The 25639-nt window shown below is 40.2% G+C and overlaps 1 protein-coding gene across 1 annotated transcript in view; it reads left to right on the forward strand.

Moving 5' to 3' along the window:
- Positions 1-25639, forward strand: part of tmem163a (transmembrane protein 163a) — a 63008-nt gene that overhangs the window by 3308 nt on the left and 34061 nt on the right. Inside the window, exon 2 of the mRNA XM_004566005.4 lies at positions 3890-4009. Within this exon, the coding sequence (XP_004566062.1) occupies positions 3890-4009 (120 nt within the window). The remainder of the gene's footprint in view (positions 1-3889; positions 4010-25639) is intronic.

Consider the following 25639-nt stretch of genomic DNA (forward strand, 5'->3'; position numbering starts at 1 on the left):
GAACAAATATAAAATAAAATAGGCCATATAACATGATTCATTGATATTGTAGCATTTAGCTGGTCTTTTACAACTGTTGATAAACCATGCATGTTTGGTTTAAAGTCATTTTTATGGATCTTTGTCCCAATGATATTACACAGAAACCACAGTTTGCTCTGATGGCAGTCGTCCAGATGATTTCCATCTCCCGTTTTGCACAGTCCATGTGACTCTTCTGGTTTCCTTTGATCATTTGCCTTAAAAACAAAATCTGTTGCAGCTAGAGCAAAAGATTAGTTACGATGAGTCACGGGATAATTTTTTTTCTGCGTCACAGTGTTACCAAAAAAGGTGGAGTTTTGCTGTTTTCCCCTTCATGGTGACAAATTTATACTTTGTAATTTATACTTTGCAATAACACAAACACAAGTTTGATGCTGATCAGTAACTTATTGTTGCGAGATCCATAAAAGATATCAAACACTTAATACATCAAGTTTAAGTCCTCATAAACTAATTACATGCAGACTGGGGGCTTTTTTCTGTCTTGATTAAAGATATTGAAGCTATAATGTATCTTTTGAAAGACATAGTTTTACAATCTTTATCTCTATTAGGGTCCAAACTGCTTTTGTATAGTCTGGACCAAGTTGGAAACTAAACCAAAGCTTTATTTGGAACAGTTGGTAACTTTCACTGGTGGGAATCTGGTGAGGGATTATATCTGAGTTGCTGTATGGTCTATCTGACTTGTCTCCTTCTGTCTGCACCCACGTAAGACTAACAGCCTTAGGTGGCAGCAAGAAAAGCCTGTGTGCAGGGTGAGCTGGAGACTCACAAAAGAAAAGAGGTCTCATTTAAAAAAGGAAGTCAAATAAAAGTAATGGACTTAATTTGATTTGACGTCACGGCATCGGTGGCGAAAGAGTCACTTAGCGACTCTGAAATGTGGTTGTAACAAAGACTGCTGAGCAACAAGCTTCTCTGAAAACATGATGCTGTTGTGGAAACTGAAGGGAAATTTGACAGTCTGTTGGATGTACTCAGGGTATGTGCGGCGTGATGTATTCTGTGAATCTGAAGGGATCCAATTAAGCGCCTTGACTGTTGTTGTGATTTGGTGCTATATAAATAAAATGGAATTGAGTTGAATTCATTAAAACATGGACAGATTGACAGTAAACAACATTTGGTGTTCTTCTACACATCCTGTCTTCCTCCCCTCACCTCAACCTGTCACAGCAGATGGCCCCGCCCCTCCCTGAGCCTGGTTCTGCTGAAAGTTTCTTCCTGTTGAAAGGGAGTTTTTCATTCCTACTGTCACCAATTTTTATTTCAACTTTCATTTTATTTTATTTATACAGCACCGAATCACAACAACAGTCGCCTCAAGGTGCTGTTGTAAGATAGACTCTACAATAATACATACAGAGAAAAACCCAACAATCATATGACCCCTATGAGCAAGCACTTTGGTGACAGTGGGAAGGAGAGGTCTAGTAACACATAGTGAGTGAGAAAGGTGACTGAAGAAGAAACACCCAGTGCATCATGGGAGTCCCTCAGCAGCCTACACCTATTGCAGCATAACTAAGGGAGGATTCAGGGTCACCTGGTCCAGCCCTAACTATATGCTTTAGCAAAAAGGAAAGTTTGAAGCCTAATCTTGAAAGTAGAGATAGTGTCTGTCTCCTGAATCCAAACTGGAAGCTGGTTCCACAGAAGAGGGGCCTGAAAACTGAAGGCTCTGCCTCCCATTCTACTTTTAAATACTCTAGGAACAACAAGTAGGCCTGCAGAGCGAGAGCGAAGTGCTCTAATAGGGTGATATGGTACTACAAGGTCATTAAGATCAGATGGGGCCTGATTATTTAAGACCTTGTATGTGAGGAGCAGGATTTTGAATTCAGTTCTGGATTTCACCAAAGCGCTTGCTCAGTCTGACCGCATTAATGTTCATCATTCTTTCAAAGATGATTTTTTATCTTTGAGCCCCAACATATCTCTCCTCTTTCTCTAATTTGGCACCACTGAAGACAAGTTCAGCCATCAGGCGTGTCCTTTAGTAAATCCACTTTCACTTTATGAAACGATCTTATGACTTGTCAGCTTTTTATCAGCAGATTTTCCCTCGTCTGTGACGCAGTTCTGTGTTGCCATTTAAAGGGAGTTTTGAGCTTGTGACCACTGTAACCTTTAGATTGGAGTTGACCAGAAGAATAAAGTCTCAGCTCCAATAAAGGCTAAACACAGAGCTGTGTTACTGCGTGGGAAAAATATACATTTTTCTTAATATCGCAGTAATAACTGAGAATATGAACTAATTATGCATAAACTGTCATCTAATGACGATTTTAAAGCAAATCTCAAAAGCTGATTTCAAGTTGCATTCCAAACATTTGGCTCAGGGAGTTCACAGGTTGACAGTTACTCGTTTTTCCCTTTATTAATTTCTATTCTCAACTTGTTTTTGTGATGACTGTGACAGTCCCCAGGACACATTTCAGGAAAAAAAGAAAAAGGAAAACAGCCTTACAATCGCTTTTGGATGTAAAAGTTCAGACTTATAAATAATGCATGCCTCTGCAGAGCCATCCTCACATTTCATGACAATGAAAACGCTTCAGGCAGTCCAGAATCTGGGCTGTTTAGTCTGTGACTTCAGGCGAGGAAGTCTCACACCACAGCAGGGCTGAAATTCATGTGAATGTCTAGACCAAGAGTTATTCTCTTTTTCTTTAACACCACATCTCTGTAGTCTGTGGGCTGCCTGATAAATCCGTCCAATAAAGCTGTAAAATATCACAGTTTGATTTATTTAAAATACATGAATTATTTATTCCATTTCTATGAAACTAATAAATACTAAAGCTAACAAATGCCGCTACAATATTTTAGTTTAGTTAGTTTTTTCAAATTAAGAAAATTGTCTCAGTAAGTTTACATTTTTTTCACAAGTGTAGTTGTTGTTTTCATGTCTAAATGTAGTTTTAGTTTAGTTTTAGTTATTTACAATAACACAATAACAATGATATTAACACTAAAAGTCAGGAGCTACTTTACTGCGTCCGTACGCTTTGAATTTGTGAGTGCTGGTGGCGGAGTGATACGGGTGCTGTTGAGGTTCAAAAGAAAGGTGAATATCAGACACTGTTGATGTGTTTCATACACGAGCTGCGGTTTACCGTTCAGTGTTTCCAGATTATTCCATGAACCTCTAATGCTCTCTTGGAAGGTGATAGAATGAGAAGACAATAATAATTACCCACGAAGACGTCTGCCGGGCCATTTGGAGTTGAGTCATTATAAATGGTGTTGCACTGAAACTTTTTAAATGGATCTTCACAGTGACCTTCCTTCACACTGAAGGAAATCTGAGATTCTTCTTATACAAGGATGTACTGGAAAAGTAGGGCACATCAGTGGTCCCAGGAGTTTTTTCCACCGGACACCCTTTTGAAAGTGTACCTGAAACAAAGCGGGTAGTTTTGTGGAAAACTCCAGCATACTGTGCTATAGCTGCTCTGTTTTATTCTTTTTTTCTACTGATCACAGTAAACCTTTATTACATTGAGCGCTCTGTACTAAACACCCCGAGTCCAGTTATTTGCGCAAAATGTTGAATTAAACTATATTAGAATATCTTTCTGTATCTTCAAGATTTCATCTTAACACTTCTTCTCTGTGGGACTCAGAGACACATGATTGCCTTTAGGCTTTTTTTCAGTAGACTAAACTAATTACTCAGGGTTAAAGAGAGTTGAATGCCTTTTTAAGTGTATTAATAACTCAGATTGCCACCTACTTTACCTTTGATCACAAAGTGTTTCATTAAATGAACCTTGCAAACCAGAGACAAAAAAAGAGAGAGTTGTCCTTGTAACAGAGTTTATGTGTCTGACTGCAGGTCTCCTGGAGAGCAGCATGCGCCTGAAGCCCCATGAAGCACAGAACTACAGGAAGAAGGCGCTCTGGGTGTCTTGGCTCTCCATCGTCGTCACTCTTATTCTGGCTGTGGCAGCTTTCAGTGAGACTTTGCTATTTTTTGCCATATTTACCAACTATAGAGCTGTTTAGTTCTCACTTTACTGTCAAAACTCACATTAAAGTAAAAAAAAAAACAAAACCCTCTCATAAGGAGTTGGAAAAGACTCAGGATTGAAATACTTAGTTGTATAATGTTAAAACGTTTTTTTTCTGGTTTAATTCATGACAAAGATCCCATTTAGCACTTTGGATTTAACCAAACCATACACAAAGGAGAAACGATGTGACTAACATACCAAGCCATAAAAAATGTGCTGATGAATGAACAGTGATTCCGTAGTTAAAGCGCTTAAACGCTAAATTCATAGCATTTCTAAAAGCTTTCCCAGTTATAAAAGTGAAGCAAATTGAAGCCCAGCACATTTCATCTGCTACTGTTTTGAAATGGACATGAACAGATCACACATGTCTGGAGTGTATGACCACAAAGAGCGCGTCTGATACCTGTGCTGACATGATAAAGTGATTGAATCTCAGAAATTGATTTTAAACGCTACATTTTGCTGTTTGTTGCTGGTGTTTTGTAGCAGTTTGTCCTTTTTTTAATTCAGAAATTCTGGTTTGATGCTGCGTGTTTGGTTCAACAAAGACTGATATTAATTCACCAGATGTGTTCTGTCAGCTGTTGTGTTGGAGAAATTCATAGCTATTGTATATAACACCAGAGTCCAAGTGACGGAGCACTGAACACATTACTGCTCCAAAGAAAACATCAGGAGTTGCTGTGAAACTGCTTGAATTTTTAGCTACAGGCTTTGATCACCGTACAAACATTTGAGTTGTTGTTGTCTGTTGTTGTCTTTTTTATGCTTCATGATTCATAAGTCAGTGTTAAATGTGTTTAACAGACAAACAAACAAACCATTTGTCTGAAATGAAAATGAGATGTTCACTCATGGAGCCAATGTCCATAGACAGTCTGGCTGTTTTGAAGCAAAATACAAAGAAATTAGGGTTGCTTGAGACTTTTTGCACAGTGCTGTAATTTCACTATAAAACTTTTTGTTTACAAAAACTGAAGTGAGGATTCGGCATAAATAGACTATTATTCTGCAAGCTCGATGTAAACAGTTTCTTCATCATAGCTAGACTGCAGAGGTTACGTCTGTTTCTGCTGCACTTGTAGTAATTTCATAATCTCTGAATTACACGGCTTAAAACTAATTTGTCAGCATCAAATCATGTAATAAAGTCTGACAGAAGTTTACTTTTTCAAAATTCAGGTTTATCCTCGAAGCCTTTGTAAGCGATATAATGTCTAACATGGAAGTAAATATAGTCTGAGAGCTGTAATAACTATTCCACTGTCTTCATGCCTCTTTAACTACTTATTTAACTCACACTCAGCAGTTAAAACTCACTTCATCTGATTTGAACAAAAAGGCTTTTGCTTTTGGAAGTTCTTCACATTGCGTGCAACAGTTTCAACACAGTTTCTTGTCTTATGACTTACAGGATGTGTGAGGGCGCAGTCTGCAGTGACAAAGGGGTTGTTGCTTCTTCATTCTGCTAAGATTCAAGTTGTGATGTGTCCCAACCTTTTCAAGCCTTTTGTCTTTTCAAGTAAATACTGATGAAGCACAAGCTCATTTTCCAAGCAGGAGCTACATGTGTAGATGGGGTTTGCAGTAGAGAGGAGAATTAGCACCTCCACTTTGGTGGAGGCTGGCTTGTCCACTCCAGTTTGGAGTGAGCTGGTGTCTCAAGTGAATAAGCAGCAGTGTTTTGCATTCTTGCTCATGAGTGTTGGACGAACGAAGTGGGCAACAGTTGGGCCAGGGCAGGGTCTGCAGTGATTAGCTAAAACAGTGAAGCCCAAAGACAAAGCTGTTGATTTACTGGTAAAAATGTGCTTCGGTCCTTAGCTATGGATAATGATCCATTTAGCAAACAAAGTCTCCTCTAAAGAGTTTTTGGGCTCTCTTTAAAGATAATGTGAGATAACATGGAGGAGACCTGAAGACACACTCACAAGACACTGGACAGAATATTCGTGTTATGGCCAGCAGGTATCATCCCCAAAGAGGTGAAGAAGGTGGCAGGGGAGGAGGACGGTGTGGTCTGCCTTTCATGCAACATCCAGTAGTACGGGTTATTTTTGCTCTCGTTTGTGCTGTTGTTGGTCATTTAGCATAGCTCCTCAAAACATGCTGAATAGATTATTCCACACAGATTGTCCTAAAATCGCTACCTATATTTAAAAGGATATTATAATACAGATATCAACTCATAATTAAAACACAGTTTTAATTAGCTGATGAAATCTGGATACGAGTAGCACTTCTTCTTCAGACCCACAGTAATCAGCATTCAGTGCATTTTAAAAAAAAATACAACCTCTATGTGTAAAAATAAACCAAGATGAGAAAAAAATAAATATTATATTGTCAATGCTGGCATGAATTAATACAGCTCACAGAGTGAAGCTAGTGCAGGGATGAATGAGGAGAAAGAGGCGAAATGTAGAATGGTGTGTGTGTGTGTGTGTGTGTGTGTGTGTGTGTGTGTGTTTTGTTTGACTCTCAGCACAGAGAACAGAGACTTCAGCAGAAGAACAGGATGACCCACTAAAAAATGAACTTCTAAACTGAGAGAGTGAGAAAAACAAGAACAAGAGAGCAGAAGGTACCCAGATGTGTAGATGCGCTTACCTCCACGTCTCCTAAACGCAGCCCTGAGAAGACAAGTCAGGGGAACTTGGTCAGAAAATTAAAGTATGAATGCACTGCTCTCCACCTCCTCTCCTGCCACCTGCAGTAGAGGGAAGAGAGGCAGATGGCTATGGACGAATGAATGAAGCTCTGGAAGGTACGATGGCGCCAGGGGACGAGGCAGGACCGGGCGTGATGAGTCCTGGCAGGCGGCGTTGGGGATTTAGTGGTTGCGATGGCTCAACTTTAAAGAATACCAGCGCGTCGTTTCCTCCTGCTTGTGCCCTAGTTTCTCCCTCTTTCAGGCCCACCATCTTCCATTTTTTATGTTTTACATCTTGTCAACGTATTTCTTTACACTCTGCTTTGTTTACTTCATCTTCATGGGTTTTCTCAGCATATAGCTCCCTCCTTACTCATTTTTCCCTCTCTGTGATTTGCTGGCAAAGGCAAAAGATAGTTTGATTCTGTCACAAGCAAAATATCTACTGTCATATAGCTTTTATGAGTTTTCCTGAAGTGGACATGTTTAAACAAAACTCCGTTTTTGGATCCTGTTTTTGCCAGCCTTTTAGCTTTTGCCCTTCTAGTTTTCCTTTTCCTCTTCTTCTCTGTCTTCAGCTCTCTCTGTGGAAATCTGCAATAATCCTCTATCCTTCCGTGACCTTTAGCAGCACTTTAACATTTAGAAAGGAGAAGGGTTCACTGCAAGCCTCTTCTGCTTTACTTTCAATTGTATTGACTCTCGAATGTCTCGGTCATGATTGGCTGCTCTGGGTGAGCTTGCAACCTCTCTTGAGAAGCTGCCTTTTGTGGTTAGGTATTCACCTGTGAAAGTGGTACAAGTCTTTGAGGCTTTATCAGACATATCAGACTGAGAGAGAAAGCACAGACCACACCAGAAGAGAAAGGAGCAGGAACATCTCTGTGCTTTAAGCTGTCCAGCAGAGTGTGAGCAGGTAATTATATGAACTCAGTGACTGAGAAACACAGGAAACTAGAAGATGACGACAACATTTCCTTTATATCTTGGTAATCACACTGATAGATGGACAAGTACTTTGATATTCATATACAGGATGATGAAATCAATGAAAATTTATTTTTAAAATAAAATAAATAGATAAAATAGATAAGTATTGAAAAAATAAACAGTTTTCACAGTAGTTTGTCATTCTCCAACTTTCATTTTTTTCACTCTACACAAATATACATGACTAATATGTAAAAATATGAGTCTTTAAATAATATTAGATGCAGTTTAGTACAGTATTCATATGATGCACAGAGCATCAAATCAATTCTACTCCAGTCTTAATTTTGTTGTATTCATTGAAAATGGATGCACAATGTATGAAAACATACTGTTTAGTTTTTAGTTTTGTGGACTGAGAATTATGTTGATGTGTTGTTATGACTGGAGACAAGAACTGCAGGCTTACATGTAAAAGTCAGGTGTTTTTGCATCATGCGTGACTGTAACACACACCTTTCCTTCAAGTAGAAAACTGATTTTTCTGTGTTGCCATCAACCAGCATATAATAAACATATAAAGCCTTCAAGTGTTTTTGATTAAAGATTCTCGTGTGAATTGTTAGTATTAGAGGATTTCTGCCATATGGTACATTTTATGGTGCTTGCCAGGCAGTCCACTGAGAAGCTGTTCCACGCTCAGAGTAGGGACTGAGTGCACACCAACAGGAATGATTTTCAGAGTGCCTCTAGGACATTTAGGAGCAGGCTATAGGCCTCCACACTAATAGGCAGCCACGAGATCAATCAGGCCTGTTGCCAACAGCCATTTAAATTTTGAGCAAGCAGAAGATTGTGGTAGAAATGAGTAAAAGAGGGTTAAAGCAGGAGGATGGCCAAGGGGAATAAAGCTGAGATTGAGAAGACGCCAAAGCAAGATTTAGAAAGACGGAAGAAGAAAGAAGGAAATGTGGTGGTGCGGTAGTGACAGGATGTGAAGTAGAGGACATAAAAGAGGAAGAATGTTACTAAAATACTGTGAAATTATAAATATAGCAGAGTAAGAGTAAGACAGCAGGAAACAGAAATAAATAGATTTGTCTTCAGCAGCTTCTCCTTCAGTCTTCTGTCTTCCTCTGTGCTTCTTGTTTACTTTTCCTTCTTTCTCTTCATGCAGTCGGGGCGTAATTACTGTGATTTAACCCAGATACATAAAGCAAAAGCCCAACATAGTTATAAATAATCCAGCACTTTATGGATATCTATGTGTGCCACGACTGCGTGGCTGGAGACAGAAGTAGCTGAAGCCCAGCATGCAGAAAAAAAACGTAGCTCTGTAGCACAACCTCTGCACCAACTTGTAATCTTTGACATGTGCTGAAGGCACAATGACACCCCTGTTTGACTGATGTCACAGATTAAACTCTGCTCGTCTCTACTCAGGCCCATTTTCTTTGACTTCATAAACTCATTCAGTGCAATACTCGATTAAATAATGCTCTCTTGACTGAATACAGGTATCACAAACTTGTTCTGCTGTGTAACTTGTTTATTGGAAATAATAGTTTTCAGTATAAATGTTTTTTTTGTCTTTAAAGGGTTTATATTGCAGATTTTTCCCTTAGTTTCACCTTGTTGGTTAAAACATACAGTTTGATGCCTCTCACACTGTTAGCATTAGCATTTATCATCTTCATAAATTCAGTTTTTTTAAAAGAAGCGGTTTGTAGCGAAGCGCCCGAGGATACGATTTAAAATGAGCTATTTTGTTATGTGTAGACACAGCTTTGGTTTATGATGCATTTTTTATGCTTGAATGATTCATAGGTCAGTATTAAGGGGCTTAACGAACTAAAACAAACACGATTCTGAAAACGGTCAGGTACAAGTACGAGGACTGGACTGAAAATGAGCGAACAAGCAGCTAATGTTCATAGAAAATCTTTGAAAGACCTTCATAAAACCAGAAGACCTAGAGGAGAACGATTTTTTTTTTAAAATTCCCATGAATACAGCCTTTATATTCAAGAAAACTGTCAATATGTGTCACGTCTGAAAACAGGAAACCTAAAACATGGAAACACGGGGGGAGAAAGGCAGACAAACCAACAGACAGAGGAAGACAGAGGACTAAATACACAAGAGGGTAACGAGGACCAGGAGGGAAACACAGCGGGGACTAATGACTAGGGATGGGTATCGTTTAGGTTTTATCCGATACCGGTGCCAAACCGGTACTTTTGAAACGGTGCCGGTGCTCAAACGGTGCTCAAACCGGTGCTTAAAGAATGGAGAACACAAAATTGGTCCAAAAACCTCTCATATTCAGCTGTTTTTTGTAAAAATATAACAATGTTAGCCTTTTCTGCAGCTATGGGGCATATATGGTATCACTCTTGGCTGGAAGCAGTGCTTAAACAATGGAAAAAACACAAACTTTGTCCTAAACCTCTCATGTTTAACTGTTTTCCACTTTTTCTTTGGTCATTTTAGCCTTTTTAGCCAGGGTGAAGGGAGTATCTGCCATCAAACAAGAGGACAGCCGCATGTAGCTATGATGATGTTTGCTAGTTCACCTTACATGCATTAATGTAATAACGTGGTTAGCCTACTCAATGTAAATTAGCTACTCACGCAGAGAAGAACGGCTGCTGCCACCATCATCCGTCATCATTTCTGCTACACTGGCAGGGCTAGGGGCCAGGACTCTCCTCTTCGTGTTTTTGGGGGATGTTGCATAACAGGCAACCCGCCCGCAGTAGATGCGCTCGGTGTGAGGTCTTGCAGCAAGCTGTCAAATACAGCGCATTTCTGGGCTTTTAAAAAAAACGCTATGCGTCGCCAGGTGTTTCATCGGATTTGAGGTGTTACCTCCTTTGACAGTATCACAGTATCAGCTTAAAGCACTTGTTGCTGCTGAGTTTGCATATTTTGCTGTGAAGTACAGCCAGACTTTTGACCGCTTCGCCTTGGGCATTTTTAATCTGTAGCTCTGCTCTAACAGAACGTACGTACCTGGCCCCGCCTACTATCCTTGGAAACGTAAAATGATTGGCTAGAATCTAAAGTGTATCACAGCTCAGGAAAAAAAAGCACCGAAATAAAGCACCGAAATGTGCGCTGCTTTTCGGTCTGGTTACTACCGTTTATGTCAGAACCGGTGCCATGACACCGGTACCCATCCCTACTAATGACACACACGAGACAGGGAGGAAACAGAATACTCTAACATAGGACACGGCACTGTCAAAGTAAAACAGGAAATACACGAACATAGAAACCAGGATAATTAGACGTAACACGGGGAACACAAGGGAGGCACAGTAACAAAACCAGAGGGCTAGAAACTACCAAAATACTAAAGAATAACTAAGAGAGCTAGAAAAAAAAGACAAAACCATTAAAAACCAATAAAATCACAGAAAATAAATGATCTAAAAGATAAACTAAAAAGATAAACTAAAAAGATAAACTAAAAAGAACCACGACATATTGTGTCGTGGTTCTTTTTAGTTTTGTGACATATTGTCGTGGTTCTACGACAATATGTCGTAGAACCACGACAATATGTGTTAAATCTATAGCTTAAGATCCTCCCTAAAAAAAATGTTCTCCTTTTTAAGCAAATTTGACAGCACTGTGGTGTCCAGTTTTCAGAAAATCTCTTCTTAAAAAATTCAGCAGTTAAAGTGAAACATGTGTAAGAAAAAAACAAGACTTTTGTCACGGCCAGAGAACGCCGGTGTTTTTATGGAGTGAAAACGAAAACGAAAACCTCAACTGGGAAAACTAGACTGTGAAAACTACGATGAGCGACAAGAACATGAAACTGAACGGGAACAAACGTAACTGTGAAATAATCCAAACGTGAGTTTGAGCATGAACCCGAACAGTAGGAAGCAGAAACTCTGTGACATAAAGACAAACAGAAAACCCACCAAAGAACAGAAGGAGGACTTAAATACAGAGGAGGGTAATGAGGGAAGTGGAAACACGGGGAGACACAGCTGACACAAATAAACATGATGCCACAAAGGAAAGTAAAACTAAACACAACGAACATGGAAATATAAGACTTTCAAAATAAAACAGGAAACCTGGAGAAATGTAGACATGAAACACATGACAGACGGACACAGAAGACAGGAAAAGACTCACAAACACAGGGGCATAGATGAAACCTAGACTAGACTAAACACAACACAACACAAGCCCAACTAAAAAAATAGCACAATAACTTTACATATTTCCAATATAACATAAGAAATCAAAAATATAAAATAAACTCAAAATGCTGGGTCACAGACACAGCTCCTGACGACGTTGGTCTTTTAATAAAATTTATTTACACTAAACTAAACAAAGAATAATGACAACCTTTCATAGAGTGATGTGAATCACGCAGCCATCTGAACAGACGGTGCTCGACATGAATCCACATTTGTAGCTAAGGCAGAAATGTGTAACGGTGGCTGGTCACCGGATTGTAGTTATTTAAGTTGTGCTTTTTTAACACTTCTGCTGGAGTGTTACCTCCTGTAAGGATTCAGTCATAACCTCATGAGTTTCATGTTTCATTTGACGCTTTCATTAGTACCTCACTATCATTATAGATCTCATGTTACCATCACAAAGAATAAATGACTGAAAGTGTAAATCACAGACAGCAGAGTCTGTAAAAAAGTGACGTTTGTGTTGAGTTGTACGATATCTGTTTGCTATCTGCAGGACATTTATCACATCCAGGCAGTCACTGCAGAAACAGGCGTGCTAATATACATCTCTCTCCCTCCTCCCTCCTTCTCTTGCTCCAGTTTTGCCTCTCTCTGCACTTTACTCCCCCAGGCCCTCATCACCTCCTACTTTTCCTCCTCTTCCTCTCCACCCAGACCTTCTTTCTTCAGAAGCTTCCACTCGCCATGTTCTATTTCCTTTATTCTGCCTCCACCTTACTTGAAAACTCGACCCCACCCCTGTCGCCACGGAGCCTCGGGGTAGAAAACACAATCATTTATTCATTTGTTTTACCTTCGCTCCCAATTGCAGTCTGTTTCTATTGGCGTTTTCGTTGCTGTTGTTTGTTTTGCCTTCGCTCCCATTATCGTACACGGACTTGGTAGGAGTTTCTATTTTTATGTAGCCCCCCAGATGTGTATTGTTTATGTGATTACTGGATGAGTTTAGTAATTGGATGAGGCTTAATCTCCTGGTCCAAATGGTCATTGTGTGTCATTGTAGCGTCAGCCAGTCGTCTTTTTCTGTCTGTCAGTGCTAAATGTGTCAGAAATATTATGCCACACATGCCACGACAGGACAACTTCTATGGACTGTATAATCCTTGCTGCTGTCTTTTTAGGCTCAGAATAAATACTGAAAAATTCCTTGTTTGTCGTCCCGGCTTTCAGTCCCGAAAGAATAACTTTTTCCAATTCGAGTACTTGCAGACTTGCTGGACTTGCACAATGAAAAGCATGCACAGATGAACATAATGTTCAGAAAAAGCATGTCAGGGTATGAAATTGGCAGCCATCTGTGGGCTCATTCAGATCATGAATTTTGTATTGCGCAGACAGAACTAAGAAATGTGCCTGTTAGTACACCTCTGTGTACGTGTGTGTGTATATGTTTATCTAAGAACGCTTTAAACTCACCCATCAAGTTATTTTTTATTTATGTTGGTGTTCTGGGTGTTCAAGTGCCGTATATTCTACTTCTGCTGGAACTAATCTATTTTATTCACTCTGATCATATATGATCAAACAAGATCTTTACTTAAATAATTACGAAACCTTTACCTCTGCCGGCACAAAGGTGCAAATGAAAGCATTATTTGAATGTGAACAGATTGCAGGTGTTGCGTTCTGCATCTGTGTTTGAGCTCCGTTCGTTCAGTCTGTTTTTTTGTTTAACTCATAAAACATTTACAGATTCAATATGTAATTTCAAAAGAGCCATTTCAGTGATCGTTGAGTTTTTCCCCTCCAGTCACCACTTTTAGGGCTAAATCTAAACTCTCTGAGCCTTCAGCCTTCCTGTCTACTTATGAGCCAAATGCTGGAATGGAAGCTTGTTATTATGTTAAAAGATGGATTTTAGGGTTGATTGATGTACTTGGACTTTGAAGTGTGTAATTTGCCTCAAATTACTGTTTTCTAAACATTATTTTTATACCCGTGTAAATTATAAACATATCAGGTCAAATCACAGATACTCCTTTCCACAGTTAATGCTTTCAGTTCCTCCGTATCTGTGCAGTGTTTAGTGATTACACTCATCATTCCTCAGGTGCTTCTGATTATCAGACAATAGTAAAACAATGGAGAGTAGCAAACTGGGCTAAGGCCACAGATTAGCTGAAATGCTAATCTTGTTAAATGTCAAGCGTCCCATTATTTGCCGTGTCTGTGTGTTGTGTTGTGAGAAGGATAATGCTCTCTTTGCGCGTCATAATTTGATGGCATGTGCTGAGACTCTTAACCATTCACTATCAATTATACTATGAATGGAACTGCTCTGTGTAGGATTCTCTGCATTCAGCGGGTTGGTGTATCTTACTGTTGGCAGAATGGGGACGAGGGTACTTTGACTTCTCAGGGATAGAGTAAGGTTACAGGGGCGCTACGGCGGCTGTCCTGCATAGCTTCTATTGTGTGATGCATCACTTCGTGGCCCCTGCAGTGTTCTTGACTTATGAGATTCATTAAAGATTCAGATTCATAACAACTTCTTCTTATAATTGTTAAAATTGCAGATCATATAATCTGGACTAAATATTATAAATAAATAGCATAATCTAGCTTTAAATCTCCACACAGACAGAAGCTTTTTGGAGTCCATTATTATTATTATGAACTCTTGAGTAATCAAGCTTGCACAGACTTGTTTCCCGTCTTCATAAAGAGCAAATGAGGAAACATGTTTGTTGAAATACAAGCTGAAGTCAATCAGCTTTTATCTGACAGTCATTTGGCTTTTTATTAGCTTTTAAACAATATCTGTTTCTGTAAATTGCAACAGCCACGCAGAAAACTAGTCCTTTGCCCTTGATAGCTGCTGGCCATGGCCAATGGTAAGTCTTCACTAATCGCCAATGGGATCTCTGGGGTTTACTGCAGCTCGTATGAGCTCTGTTTGGTTTGTTTGCACTGGTTTGAATGGGTTACCAAGCGAGCTTAAACAGCTTGAACTGAGCAGTGAGACAACACCTAACTAACAACAGAAACGAGAGACTCCAATGATGTAAACAAAGAAAGTGACATTAATAGCAAATATAAATACACCATTTAAAAATATTCCAGCGAGTTGGTTCTTACTAAAATATCTCTAATATTCTTTATTTCTTATCGCTTTTATTGCAGTTTCTTTAACTGCTCTTCATTACAGTTACAGATTTTTTTATTATTATTAATTTGTGTGTTTTTTCTATAAAAAACACACAAATTAATAATAATAAAAAAAATTACTTTGGGTTAATGCACAAGGCTTTAAGAGTGAGATGCACTTGTAAGCTGCCATGTTTCTCTTTATAATGAAAACTATCAGAATCAGAATCAGAATCAGAATACTTTATTGATCCCTGGGGGAAATTATTTTTTGTTACAGTGCTCCATTTTAAACCAACATTAAGACAAGACAGACAATACGCTAACTAAGAATAGTACAATATATACATATATATACATACATACATACATAAGTCACTCATAAATAAATATTTGGAAAAGAAACATGTGTAGTTGTAGCAGCAAACAGTGTGTTAAGTGGATGCGTTGTACAGGGAGATGGCCACAGTGCATAACACAGTGCAGGGATACCGCATTATTACACCACACTGTCACAATATACAGATCCCCTGCTATCTGCACTCTTTGAAGATCCTAGACTGCAGCACTGAGGTTGTTATCAGCAGTTTCTCACACCAGATGCTTCAATCCCATTTCCCCTCCTCCTCTTCAACACCAAGCGTCTGCAGACCAATTAGGCCCACTGTACATAAGCGCGCACATATAGGTGTGACATCCCAACATGACGCCGCATGATGTAGGCTGAGGTTATTAATACATGTCTTAAAGCAGTAGAATCAGTGCAAATACTTACAGAGTAATAATAAAGATCTCTCTTATCTCTCTTGTCCTGAAATGCTCACACTAATGTCAAGGATTTGATCATTTTAATGCTCAAAGTCGATTCTTAATCATTACTGACTGGACGTTTAGTTACATGTGCATAAATCTGTATGTATCACACTGTGGGCGGTGTATGTATTTATACTCAGGCCTTTCTGTAATTCCAAAGCCATTTATGAACTCTCTACTAGGCTGAGAATAATGTCAGAGGTATAAATCACAGTCCTACTGTTTCCCCTCCAACCAGAACAGCAGTTGTTTCTCTTTTTAAAACATTTTTCTCCTTTATGAGCCTTGGTAATTTTACTACATCTATTAGTAAATCAGGGCAAAACCCGCAGTAGTGCTTCTGTTTGTGTGCTGTCCTCACTGGAACACCCAGAAAGTCTAGTCCCTTTTTGCTTTCAGAACTATTCATGGCACTGATTCAACAAGGTGCTGGAAGCTCCTCAGAGACTTGGGCTCACGCTGACCTGAAAGCATCACACAGCAGATTTGTTGGCTGCACATACATGATGTGAATCTCGTGTTTATCCACATCCCAAAAGTGCTCTGTTGAACTGAGATCTGCTGACTGCAGAGATCATTTGAGTACAGTGAACTTATTGTTGAGATCATTTGAGTTTTGTCCTGAAAGATGGGCACACTAGAGTCACGAAGGGACAAATATGCTCAGCAGCAATACTTTGGCAGTCTGTGGCATTTAAATGTTGCTCAGCCGGTACCAAAGCCTATCCCCCAAACCGTTACACAACAATCACCAGCCTGGACCATTGATACAAGGCAGGATGGAGCCGTGCTTTCGTCCTATTTCCAATACTCTACCTTATTTTTATTATTTGCTTATTTTTTCTCTTGCAAGGTGATCTTCGGTTTCTGAAAGGCGCCCTCAAATAAAATGTATTATTATTTTATTATTATTATTCTGGTGAGCAGAAGCAAGTAGTCTCAGGCTACGTCCACATGTACCCGGGTATTTTTGAAAACGCAGATTTTTCTATGCGTTTGCACCTTTCGTCCACACGTAAACGGCGTTTTCGGTCACTGAAAACGGAGATTTTTAAAAACTCCGGCCAGGGTGGATATTTTCTAAAACTCCGTTTTTGCATTTATGTGTGGACGAGAAAAACGGAGAAAACGCAGCGTCAAAGGTGTGCGCATTTTTTGACGTCACAGTGTGCGCCACGTTATTGTTTCGGTGAAATGAATTTCTACAATACTGTTACTGTTGATTGTTCTCTCTGCAGTGTTTAAATGTTTATATATACACACACAGTTACTGTCCCTCCACACATACGACTCGGTTCTGCTTCTACGCCCCAGCTTTGTTTACTTTTTCCCACCGAGGCTTCTAGACTTCTGATTGGCCAACATTTCTGCACGGTTAGGAATATATCGCCACCTGTTGCTTTGGCATGTTCATAGCAGCGTTTTCCTTCATTTCTGCGTTTACGTGTGGACGGGATTATTTTTTAAAACGAAAACAGAAAATCTCCGTTTTCAAAAAGACCCGTGTACGTGTGGACGTAGTCTCAGTTTCCTGTTCTCAGCTATCAGAAGTCGCATCTGGTGTGGTCTTCTGCTGCAGAAGCCCATCTGCTTCATGATTTGACATGTTTTCATTCAAAGATGCTCTTCTGCATACTTTGGCTGTGAATCAAAATAAGTCAAAGTGTTTGTCAGAGTTACTTTGCCCTCAACCTGAAGCAGTCTGGCTGTTCTCTCATGGCCTCTGGCTACAGCGAGGCATTTTTGCCCAGAGAACTGCTCACTCACTGGATACATTTTGGACATTTCTCCATAAACACAAGAGTTTTATGGGGGTTTTATGCAGTTTCTGAAATTTTCCGATGTGCTTGTGTAGCACCAGCAACTATGCCACTTTCAAAGCATCTTTCTTTCTCGCTTTGATACTTTGAACTTCTGCTCGTCATTATAAATGGTCGTCTTCCAGGATTGTTACGCTTGAGCTGCACTTGTTTAGTTTCATTGTGTAACTTTATGTACGAGTCCTTTGAACAATAGCGTGTGCGTGTCTTTTTGTATGCACACCCTTGTGCTCTCCTACAAACCCTTGATGTTCAGTGGATACCATGTGGTCATGCACGGTGTATTAAACTACTTCAGTCGTCAGTTGGCTCTGAGCTAAGTTATTCTCTGTGTCTGTTATGAAAACAGACACAGAGAAATGAACTTCTCACTCTCATTCAATTCCTTTTAATGCAGAAATTTGTTTGTGGAAACATTGAGCAAATCACAAAAAAGAAAAAAAAACTAGATTAAGTAATTAGATAAATTTGATAAGTCAAACATGCCTTTTGTGTATAACTCACTGCAATCTCCTCAACTACAAATGGTGGCATTTTGTAATAACCTTTTAAACCTGTTTCCAGTGTTGTCAAGGTACTCCTGTCCATCCCAGCCTTTTAGTCACGCTGAACAGGCCTCTGTTTAGGTTTCACACTACATTAATCAGGTTTTACAACCACGCTGCCTCCTGGGTTTGATGTGGCTAATGGGACTCTATCCGCTAATGGCAAATAGAGTTTGTTGAAGTTAATTTTTAACATATTTTTCCGCTCAAATCAGGAAGTGAAGTAAGAATAAGCCTTACTCCAGTTTTTTAAGGATGTATGAAGTCTAAAAATCTGTGCAGAGAGAGGTGAAGTGTTGTGAGTGCACTAACGTCTCAGGTTTATCTTTCTGGTCGAGGTGCTGTTTCTGGATTACTTACAGGCACTGCTTTGTGCCGATATGTAAAGTTTCCTGATGCCATTTTAAAGATGAAGCCACAGAAGATATCCTACCTCACTGTAGCAACAGTGCACTATCGATCCGCGGCTCAGGAGAAATTGTTTTAACAATGCTGCAGGGCTGACGCAGAGTAAGAGGTACTTTATTTTCCAGCTGAGGCAAACTGACGTTTAGGCACACACCTTTAATATTTGAATGAGTTTGATTCCACTGTTGTCAAACACTGCAAACCAGAAAACTCCACAGTGATGGTGAACAGCTCGTTCGGGTTCGTAAAATTACCTCTCCGCCACACCTCTGCTCTCCTGTTGGTGCGTCAGGGAACTCTGGGTTGGCGTTTTTTTTATCAGAAGCCATGGAGTGTTTTATCTGTGTATTTGCTTGGCTGTCAGAAACTCTCCATCTGCAGCATAATTATAGGACAGCCTCTCTAGGCAGCCTCACACCATCTTTTATCAGTCAGCACCACTTGACTAGTTTTGCACCTCACTGATGAGCCAAAGAAGTGGGGTGGTGCAGTGTGATCAGAAAAAAGAAAGTGTCAGAAGAGACTGCGAGAGAAAGTGAAAGTGTGTTCAGGATGTTTCGTTTTAGTCACATGGTGTGGTTGCAGTACAGCGTCAGGGTGTAGCATTTCACAACACGAGTAAGCAGGTATGCGCTGAAAATAAATATACAAACAGAAAACCGGTGGTTAGGATGCAGAGACTTAACAGGAGCTAATTTGTCCTTATTCGCTGCGGCGTTGTGTTTGAGGCCCACAGCTTCACCTCCTGGCTCGACGTCTTGCGTCACGTGCAGCTGCATGTGATCTAGGCATGAGAAAAGCAGTCCTGTGAATATCGTTAAATATTAATGACAGCTCAGTTAATCGGCCTGTAACACAAGTGGAGGCAGCATTGTGTTCAATCCCATGTGAGCTACTCAAGTGCTGAGCAGAGGAAGTTTGCTTTTTTTTCTTCCTAATGGTTCAAAACATCAACCACACATCTTAATGAAATACTCTGGAGTCCACGAGAGAGGATGAAGAAGAATGACAATCATTTTCTAATTAAGTTACAGGTTCACATCATAATTTTTGCATATATTTACTTTGCTCTGTAATTCTGTTTATGATTTTTTATGTGTTTATACACCACATTTAATCTTTAGTTATTACCTTGCACAGTTTTATCTCCTCCTCCTCCCCTCATCCCAAACTGGTCGCAGCACATGGCCGCCCCTCCCTTAAAAGGGAGTTTTTCCTTCCCACTTTCACCAATTGGTTACTTATAGGGGGTCGTCTGATGGAGTTGTTGGGGTTGTCTTTGTAGCAGCTTTAGCTGGCGACTGTTGTTGTGATTCGGCGCCATGTAAATAAAATTGAATTGAATTGAACTTAATATCAGTTAAATTGGTGAACTCACATTGAAACAACCCACTGTAAATGCATTTACATCCTCCTAAGTATAATGGAGCTAAATGGCTCTTAGGTTTCTGTAAGACAAGGTTTTCTTACAGGTTGGGGTTGTAACCTCTATGCCCAACCTGCAGCCTGTGGGGCCGCAGTTGGCTTTTGACCGTCCTGGACAAAAAAGTAATCAGTAACTAATTACTGATTACTTCCCCAAAAAAGTAATCCTGTTACTTTACTGATTACTTATTTTCAAAAGTAATTAATTACTTAGTTACTTTTTAAAAACACGATTTACAACCTGAAGAGGTAATAAAGTGATAGATCTTTCAGACCAATTCTACTTTTTCTGCATCATCATCATACAAAATGTAATCAAATGGAAAAGTCTCTTTTTAAAACTTGTTTTATTAGTTTTAATCTTTTAACTTTATGCATCAAGCAAAGATTTAATTATCTGCAACATTCTCTGACTGGAAGAAATTAGTTTAACATTTAAACCTATTTTCTGCACATTCCAGCACATAAAATAAAATATTTTTTGTGTTTACACTCAGTCTTTCAAATAGATGCAAGTAAAACACAGCAGAAAATAAATAAAGTCAAAGACTCAGCGGTCCTGTTGCTCTATTTTCACCTGTAAAGCAGGAGTGGGGCAGGCAGAGGTTTACCCTGGTGCAGGTGTGCCGCGGTCAGTTGAAGAACCCACGAGTTTCTCTGTGAGTTTCCCATTACGTCGTAGCTACTCGGTGCTTGCTTGGAAGTTTAGGGGTTTTTTTCGCTGTAAAAAGAAGTTTTCTTCCCACGCACAGCGGACACTAATGTTTTTGTCACTTTTTATGGAATCAAACTCAAAGTAAGGTCAGTACTTCCACGCTTTAAACGCTGCACGCTCATACTCTCTCCGCACTCGATATATGATCCATTGTTGATCTGCACACAGCTGTTGTCACGAACGTCGCACTCGCTTACGTCACTGTCATGAGACATTCTCGCAAAACAATCACGGTTTTAGTAACGCAGTAACGCAGCGTTCCTACGGGAAAGTAACGGTAATCTAATTACCGTTTTTGCAATAGTAATCCCTTACTTTACTCGTTACTCGAAAAAAGTAATCAAGTTACTAGTAACGCGTTTACAAGTAACGCGTTACTGCCCATCTCTGGTCCTGGAACAGCTTAGCACTTGTGATAGATGATGATAAGCCTTGTCCCACACGGAGTGAAGAGGACAAAGTCACTAAATGACTCTCAAAGTCTACTCAGCGTGCCATATCACTCATATCTCTCTGTACAGCATTTCCATGACCATCGTTAGCATTTCTTATGCAGAAAAGTTCTTTCTACCCAACAACATCTCCTAAGCATGCATCGGCATGTAATAGTTGTGACAACATGGAAAATATAACGATTAATGGTCTTAATTTTGTCTGCGCTGTGATGTTAGTAAGCTGCACGTGTCTGTTTGAATTTCTGTGTGTAATTCAATAGACAGAAAATAGTTCTTATGTGAAGCTCCTTACAATAATGCTTTTATTGAGTAACTGAGTCACGATTGCTGTTGAGATGTTCACGTTTATTTTTTTTGGTACTTTGAGCAACACCGCAAGTGCCATTCAGCGGCGTTTTATTCAGGAGGATTGTGTCTATTTAACTGGCATTGAAACAGTCTACAGTATATGGACAAAAGCAGCGGGACCTGCACACCTTACACCTACAGGATATGCTCGGCCATGCGATGAAGCTCCTGACGCACAGGTTTGTTTTCATGTTAATGCCAGAGGAGGTCTGGGACTCTGCAGTTACTGAGTCAGCAGACTGTTGGAAATCTGCCTTAAGAACCACAGTTTCTTTTGCAAAGTCAAATTGCATGACTAGCAGCTTGCTTTCATACATATATGGAAATAGGACTGAAAACATCTGAATTCAGAGAGGTGTGGCTCAATACTTTATGTCCATGTAATGTAGTTAACATCACAGGCCACAGGCAAAATTACATTTATGTCTCATATACATTGCAAAACACAGAATCTAACATTTGACATGTTTGGTACATCACTGAAAGTACATTCATAACGTTTGTGAGGACTTTACGTTTCACACTTATCACCACTGAATAACCTTCAAAAAGTTTACTGTTGTTTCCTACAGAGTGAAGGACAAACCGCTGAAGTGATCCAGGCATGTTGACATACTTCACTGGTTATGAACAAAAATCAGAAATTCAACAAATTGCTTTGATTGATCTGAGGAGAGTAAGAATAACAGTTTTCACTGTATTCAGTAGTGAGAATGAAAGCAGCAGTGCATTTTTATATGCGTTCTTATACTAGATACCCTCTTTCCTCATGCAGTGGGATAACACAGTGGAACAAACAGGAGAGCTCCAAGAACACCCAACAGCCAGGTCCAGTGTGATCAATGGTAAACTGATGCTTGCACTGGATCCATTACCAACAGGCCGGGGGTTCTTCATTCTGCAATTTGTTTCCAGGGAACAGATTATATGCTGACTTGGCTGACCTCAGGGAAAAGCGACTGGGAAAGCCTAATTTTCCCCTTAATGCATGAATGTTTTATTGAGGCTATACCACTGAGCTGGTGGAACAGGTAAATACTATTGGAGACATGAGGGAGCGAGGAAATGAATGCGAGAAAGAACGAGCAAGTCGTTTATCTTCATTCTGCAGAGTAATTTCAATTTCTTCCTTCATCATTCTGGCTTAGACCTGTTAGGGTTATGTTAGCGCAGAATACAAAGTTGTGCATGGGAGAACACACAAGGGCCAGGAAGTGCAGTCAGATAGAGAATATGAAGATAAGTAGGTGACAGGATAAAGAGGGGAAGAAGTAAAGGGCTGATAAAGTTCACAACATGTGGACAGAGATAGCTTATCTTGTTGTCCACGGAGCAGCTGGAGCAACGCTGGTGAATGTTAGTGGTACCTCCATTTCCAGGAATAAGAGTTCAGGACTTTTATCTCTTTTGAAAAAATCTAGTTATATAAAGACTGATTTGAGCATTGATGATAGTAAGTGGTGAATTCAGAAGTAGTTTGAGTGGTTCAGGAAATGAATAGTACGTTAAAATGTTCTCTTTGCAAAGGTGCAGTTTTTAGCTACAGTACATTTATACAGTGGATGAAATGCCTGTAGATGAATACTCGACCTTCAGTTTTCCCTTTAATGTTAGCATTCAGGCTATTTATTCATCCCTTAACAAAAGACTAGATTTAGAACAGAATCCATCCATCCATCCATTTTCTTCCACTTATCCAGGGCCGGGTCACGGTCACAGCAGCCCAAGCAGAGAAGCCCAGACCTGCCTCACCCCAGCCGCCTCCTCCAGCTTGTGCCGGGGGAACACCAAGGCGTTCCCAGGCCAGCCGAGAGATATAATCTCTCCAGCGTGTCCTGGGTCTGCCCCGGGGCCTCCTCCCGGTGGGACATGCCCGGAATACCTGACCCAGGAGGCGCCCAGGGGGCATCCTTCTCTGGCTCCTTTCGATGTGGAGGAGCAGCGGCTCTACTCTGAGCCCCTCTTGAGAGGCCAGCCATTCGCGATCTCGTTCTTTCGGTCACTACCCACAGCTCGTGACCATAGGTGAGGGTAGGGACGTAGATCGACCGGTAAATTGAGAACAGAAGTCTCTGGAAATTAATGTACACATTCTGGTTCTTGTGGAGGAACTTTATGCAGTTTTTTCCATCAAAGGGAACTCATGCAGGCTGCAAAGCCACCTGCTAAACACACATTCCATGGAAAATCTATAGTTAACAAAGGAACTCTATGTGTTTCTGGGATCATTTGTTTTCCCTACAGCTGAATCATAATAGCTTCTTTGTGAGTGTTGAATAGACAGTAACCCACCTCCCACTCATGGTACATGCTATCTATCTATCTATCTATCTATCTATCTATCTATCTATCTATCTATCTATCTATCTATCTATCTATCTATCTATCTATCTATCTATCTAGGTGCCTGATTGTAGCATTTTGGAGCAGCGTCCCTGTTTCACTGGTCTGGATAGACCTGTGCCATAGTGCAACTTAAACCATTTTGCAGCATTTTTTGAGTGAGCCGTTGTTCCCTCTCCAAATTGAAGGCTAAGTTCAGTATAATAGAAGGTGTCAGAGACAGGCGGCGAAGTGGACATCCAAAGAAGAAGACCATTTCCTTGTCTTGTCGTAGGATCAAAGTATGGAGAAGACATGGAGAACACTATGTTGATAACAGCTTTTGGTGGAGGCAGTGTGATGGTGAAGGTCATCTTCTCTCTCTCTGGAAAAACAAGGCTTGCTGTCATTGGAGGCACTCTCGGTGCAGAGATATCAAGATGAGATTCTGCAACCACTGGCAATCCCACAGCGGGGTTTTCCTGCAGTCCTGACCTCCACCCCTTTGAACAGTTATGTGATCAGCTTAAGCGTGCTGTCCGTACCAGAGTGACCAACACAATCAGCATGAGGAGGAGGTGCCAGGCTGTTGTTCCTCTTTATGTTTCTTCCACATGTCACTGAGGCCCCAGTTTGTTAAATTAAAAAATGTTTAAATTGCCAATATGTCTTGTTTCTTCAGACTTCATCCATCGAAATGACACGATATAAGAGTCCACAGCAGAATAAGCTGTTTGGCATTAGCAGCGAAGATTTGGCAAGTTTTTGATGGGTGCAACATACTCAACTCTGCTGCTCAACCTACAAATGCATTTTCCTTTTAAATAATAATAATAAACAAGCTTTCCAGAGGAGATTATCAGATTTATTGCCAAGTAGCATAGTTACAGCAAAGAAATAATCGACCAATCACAAACATCCTTTCTTTTTGTGCCAAGTTTATCTTTCATATAAAAATAATATCAGGTTGTTGGTCGATGATATCTTTGCTGCAGTTTGAACATCAAAGGTTTGAGGGCGTCATCACACACACACACACACACACACACACACACACACACACACAGAATAACACAGGGTAAGGCACTTACAGGCAGAATGCAAGTAGGTTTGGCTGTCTCGACAAGAGGTCCCTGAAAATTGAGTACAAATTAGTCTCCTGTTTCAAGTGTGTGTGTGTGTGTGTTTGTGTGTCTGTGTCCATGCATGTGTGTAAAAACGTAATCCTGGCCAATAAACCAAAAATAGATTTTTCTTTCACAATCTCAGGCTCAGTCTTTTATAACTGTGGCTCAGGATGTTCTAGTGAATCGACAGCCTGCACACGACACACGACACTAAGACACTGAATGGATTTTACACTGAAGGTGGGGGTTATATCAGACATGTGGTGAGAATGAGTTGACAAAATTCTAGTGAACCCTTAACTGGAAGCACCAAAAACAACAATCACTGTCACTCAGGCTTGTAAACCTTTGCACCTCAGCCAGAAACGCTTTGAGTAAGACTTCTGTTTCATCTTGTTTCTGTTGTGCGGGGTGTGGATAATGGTGCATGCACTGCTTAAGGTATGTGTCTCTTTTTCCCCTCAGCTCACTTAATGCCAAGAAAAAAATGTAAAATAAAATGAGAAATGAAATTCGAGCTGCCAGGTGTCCCAGCTCCTGCAGCACTGAAAGTACATACTGTATATACAGCGTCTCCCTCATTCAGCTAGGACAAGCACACACTACGTGATGATACACAACTCACACGGTGCAAAAACTGCATGTTGTTATTGTCCCTGAAAGTCAGGTGTAAGAAGATGAGCACG

The sequence above is a fragment of the Maylandia zebra genome, linkage group LG16, assembly GCF_041146795.1.
Source record: "Maylandia zebra isolate NMK-2024a linkage group LG16, Mzebra_GT3a, whole genome shotgun sequence".
Taxonomy (NCBI): Eukaryota; Metazoa; Chordata; class Actinopteri; order Cichliformes; family Cichlidae; genus Maylandia; species Maylandia zebra.